This window comes from Cherax quadricarinatus, chromosome 1 (genome assembly GCF_038502225.1).
Source record: "Cherax quadricarinatus isolate ZL_2023a chromosome 1, ASM3850222v1, whole genome shotgun sequence".
In the NCBI taxonomy this organism is placed as follows: domain Eukaryota; kingdom Metazoa; phylum Arthropoda; class Malacostraca; order Decapoda; family Parastacidae; genus Cherax; species Cherax quadricarinatus.
In genome coordinates this window covers 91,780,945-91,785,659 of record NC_091292.1, presented here as the reverse complement: position 1 = coordinate 91,785,659, position 4,715 = coordinate 91,780,945, and the positions used below count along the sequence as shown (strand labels likewise).

At 37.7% G+C, this 4,715-nt stretch overlaps 1 protein-coding gene across 2 annotated transcripts in view; it reads right to left on the bottom strand.

Moving 5' to 3' along the window:
• Positions 1 to 1,084: 1,084 nt before the first annotated feature.
• Positions 1,085 to 4,715, bottom strand: part of LOC128690063 (A-kinase anchor protein 12) — a gene marked incomplete at its 5' end in the record, with an annotated part of 80,790 nt that continues 77,159 nt past the window's right edge. The window contains 1 exon segment of one of the 2 annotated variants that reach the window (XM_053778625.2): positions 1,085 to 3,706. In XM_053778625.2, coding sequence (XP_053634600.2) covers positions 2,985 to 3,706 — 722 coding nt within the window. 2 annotated transcript variants of the gene reach the window in all.

The window sequence follows — 4,715 nt, the reverse complement described above, 5'->3', positions numbered from 1 at the left end:
GGGAAAGTATGGATCTGTCAGTTAAAAACAGAGTAGGGGAGTTAGTAGATGGGGAGAGGGAGGTATTAGGTAGATGGCGAGAATATTTTGAGGAACTTTTAAATGTTAAGGAAGAAAGGGAGGCGGTAATTTCGTGCACTGGCCAGGGAGGTATACCATCTTTTAGGAGTGAAGAAGAGCAGACTGTAAGTGTGGTGGAGGTACGTGAGGCATTACGTAGAATGAAAGGGGGTAAAGCAGCTGGAACTGATGGGATCATGACAGAAATGTTAAAAGCAGGGGGGGATATAGTGTTGGAGTGGTTGGTACTTTTGTTTAATAAATGTATGAAAGAGGGGAAGGTACCTAGGGATTGGCGGAGAGCATGTATAGTCCCTTTATATAAAGGGAAAGGGGACAAAAGAGATTGTAAAAATTATAGAGGAATAAGTTTACTGAGTATACCAGGAAAAGTATAGAGTAGGGTTATAATTGAAAGAATTAGAAGTAAGACAGAATGTAGAATTGCGGACGAACAAGGAGGTTTCAGAGTGGGTAGGGGATGTGTAGATCAAGTGTTTACATTGAAGCATATATGTGAACAGTATTTAGATAAAGGTAGGGAAGTTTTTATTGCATTTATGGATTTAGAAAAGGCATATGATAGAGTGGATAGAGGAGCAATGTGGCAGATGTTGCAAGTATATGGAATAGGTGGTAAGTTACTAAATGCTGTAAAGAGCTTTTATGAGGATAGTGAGGCTCAGGTTAGGGTGTGTAGAAGAGAGGGAGAATACTTCCCGGTAAAAGTAGGTCTTAGACAGGGATGTGTAATGTCACCATGGTTGTTTAATATATTTATAGATGGGGTTGTAAAAGAAGTAAATGCTAGGGTGTTCGGGAGAGGGGTGGGATTAAATTATGGGGAATCAAATTCAAAATGGGAATTGACACAGTTACTTTTTGCTGATGATACTGTGCTTATGGGAGATTCTAAAGAAAAATTGCAAAGGTTAGTGGATGAGTTTGAGAATGTGTGTAAAGGTAGAAAGTTGAAAGTGAACATAGAAAAGAGTAAGGTGATGAGGGTATCAAATGATTTAGATAAAGAAAAATTGGATATCAAATTGGGGAGGAGGAGTATGGAAGAAGTGAATGTTTTCAGATACTTGGGAGTTGACGTGTCGGCGGATGGATTTATGAAGGATGAGGTTAATCATAGAATTGATGAGGGAAAAAAGGTGAGTGGTGCGTTGAGGTATATGTGGAGTCAAAAAACGTTATCTATGGAGGCAAAGAAGGGAATGTATGAAAGTATAGTAGTACCAACACTCTTATATGGATGTGAAGCTTGGGTGGTAAATGCAGCAGCGAGGAGACGGTTGGAGGCAGTGAAGATGTCCTGTCTAAGGGCAATGTGTGGTGTAAATATTATGCAGAAAATTCGGAGTGTGGAAATTAGGAGAAGGTGTGGAGTTTATAAAAGCATTAGTCAGAGGGCAGAAGAGGGGTTGTTGAGGTGGTTTGGTCATTTAGAGAGAATGGATCAAAGTAGAATGACATGGAAAGCATATAAATCTATAGGGGAAGGAAAGAGGGGTAGGGGTCGTCCTCGAAAGGGTTGGAAAGAGGGGGTAAAGGAGGTTTTGTGGGTGAGGGGCTTGGACTTCCAGCAAGCGTGCATGAGCGTGTTAGATAGGAGTGAATGGAGACGAATGATACTTGGGACCTGACGATCTGTTGGAGTGTGAGCAGGGTAATATTTAGTGAAGGGATTCAGGGAAACCGGTTATTTTCATATAGTCGGACTTGAGTCCTGGAAATGGGAAGTACAATGCCTGCACTTTAAAGGAGGGGTTTGGGATATTGGCAGTTTGGAGGGATATGTTGTGTATCTCTATACGTATATGCTTCTAAACTGTTGTATTCTGAGCACCTCTGCAAAAGCAGTGATAATGTGTGAGTGTGGTGAAAGTGTTGAATGATGATGAAAGTATTTTCTTTTTGGGGATTTTCTTTCTTTTTTTTTGGGTCACCCTGCCTCGGTGGGAGACGACCGACTTGTTGAAAAAAAAAAAAAAAAAATAATCTGGTTAAGTATGTCATGTATTTCTGCAGTGTTGTGAGCTACAACCTGTGACAGGTAGTATCAGGTTAAGGACAACTGACATTATGATGCACTTTCAATGCCCAGAGCTCTAACAAAAGGAATTCTACTCAATTATTACTGAGGGAAGAATTCCAGTATCAGAATACTTTTCACAGCATATTGGATTGATTTGAATCTTATTTATATGAACTGAGGAAAAATGTGGGTTATTGTTATTTAAAAACTTAGTTTTTTTCCTATGTATGGCAGAAGCAGTTCCACTCCTTCTGAGGGACAGATTTTTCTAGCAGCAAATACTCATGTCTACAATGTCAAAAGTCTGGACTTCTATTATACACTGAGACATAAATAAAAAAAATGAATGCCATACACAGTGAAATATGTTATCAAAATAGAGATATTTTAATTTTGGAGAACAGAATTTTTTAAAGGGTAAGTAACACTTCTTTCCTTCATAGAAATCCATTCCAGTGACATTTATTCATCAGTCATTCAATAACTGTCTCGCCATATACTTGCATATGCACAAATATCAAAGAATAGTAACACAATATTACACGATTCCTATATTTCACAACTTCAGAAGGCACTGTCATAGGTACAAAAAATGTATAACAAATACAGTGCATGTATCAACTTCTATCAAATAGAAAATAAGAAGTTTTTCTTTTCACACATCAAACACTAAAAACTTTAACCAACTTGCATCTGCCTATAAAATGATTGTTGCAACACATTTTTTTTATATCTGAAAAAAATATCTCCCAAGGTCATCATTCTTAAATATACAATGTCTTTTAAAAATCTATTAAATACTCAGTATACTGTACTAAATCATATTTCCTTATCAAGTCTCTAGGATTACAACAAATTAGCCATTATGTGGAATAAGTTCTCAGGGTTTAACTGTTCTCCTCACTGTTCCAATAACTGCTATTTCACTATCTGACTTCTGTTCATCTTTGCACACAATTTTGACTTTTATACCAAACTGGCACACTTGCAAAGAAAATTTTTTAATGGCTGGCAAGTAGTCTTTTTCCCAGTTTCCACCAGCCAACCCACACCCAATTCTAAATGGAAAAATTATTTCCCTGAACTTTTCATTAGGTACATGGTTTGCTAAGTAACTAAGACCCTGACGAAACCAACAAATTCTATTTTCAGAAGTGTCTGCTAGAAGGCCTGACAAAAGGTGCTCATCGAATTGCAGTTTCATTCCCTTTCCAAAATGTCCCCTTACTTCATTCCCATTTTTAGGGTCCTCCCTGTAGGTCTGGAGCTGCTTAATGAGTCTCTTGGTATGAGCATTTTTATTTTTTTCCCACCCCATATAAAACTGTCCAAAAACATTCACTATTATTGGTCCTCCTATTAGAGAATTAGGATGGCAGACCTCAATATGTCCTGGTTGTGGTCTATCTTCAATCACAGCACGGTTCTTAGAGCCTATCGCATGGCGTCGTGTATAGGAACTGCAGTATGGATATTTTTCTGCTAGAATCTGAGAGAGTCCATGAGGTTTAACAGCTACACAGTTGAGTATTTGCACCAATGCTACGTTGGAGCTTCTAAATGCAGTGTCAGTAATGTCCCCATTAATGAACTCCAAGTTACCTATAAAGAAGAAAGAGTGGATGCAATACTATTGACAACCCTTGTCTTCTAACAAATTAGTAAGATATTACAAATCTCAAAAATCATATATGGTGCATGCTCTTAAAGTCATCAAATACAGTATATGTAGTTACATTACAACAGTAGGATGTCACTATAATACAAACCACAAAATCAAAGAAATGATTAGGGATACTACTTAGCAGACATTAACTGTGAACTAAAGTGGTAAATGTAACGTAACATACTGGAGCAGCAATGTAGACAGAGATTAATGATTAACACAAACTGGGCGAAGAGTAAGAATTGCACACAAGTGGAGAAATAAAGGATGTGCCTTTATTTCTAAATGTTTCCTTTAGCAGGAGCTTTATCAAAGCTCATACATCACTGATGTTCTGCTCTACAAGATAAACAGTTTTGGAGCATTCAATGAATGAAAGTCTTAAATCACTAGAGATAAAAAAGGATTATTCTTAAATGCTGCATAAGGCATCATGCAACTATCTGACTCATTTTACTAGGAATGGAATGAGATACAAAAAATTAGATTCTGTGAATAATGAGATAAAAATTGAATTTTGTTTTTTTAACAAACTGTTTCCCATTAAACACAGAGAGGCCCAGAGAAGAAAACATATTCACCATCACATGTTAGAGCTGTCTCTCCATAAGTGCAAGAACATGCTACAAAGGTGACCCACTAAACTGCAACATCCCCACCACCTGACATTAAGAGTACAGTGGACCCCCGGTTTACGATATTATTTCATTCCAGAAGTATGTTCAGGTGCCAGTACTGACCGAATTTGTTCCCATAAGGAATATTGTGAATTAGATTAGTCCATTTCAGACCCCCAAACATACACATACAAACTCAATTACATAAATACACTTACATAATTGATCGCATTGGGAGATGATCGTAAACCGGGGGTCCACCGTGCTGGCACTATCTTTCATCTCTAAAATTCAAGTCGGCTAACCATTTTTGCCCCAAAGCTCTTCA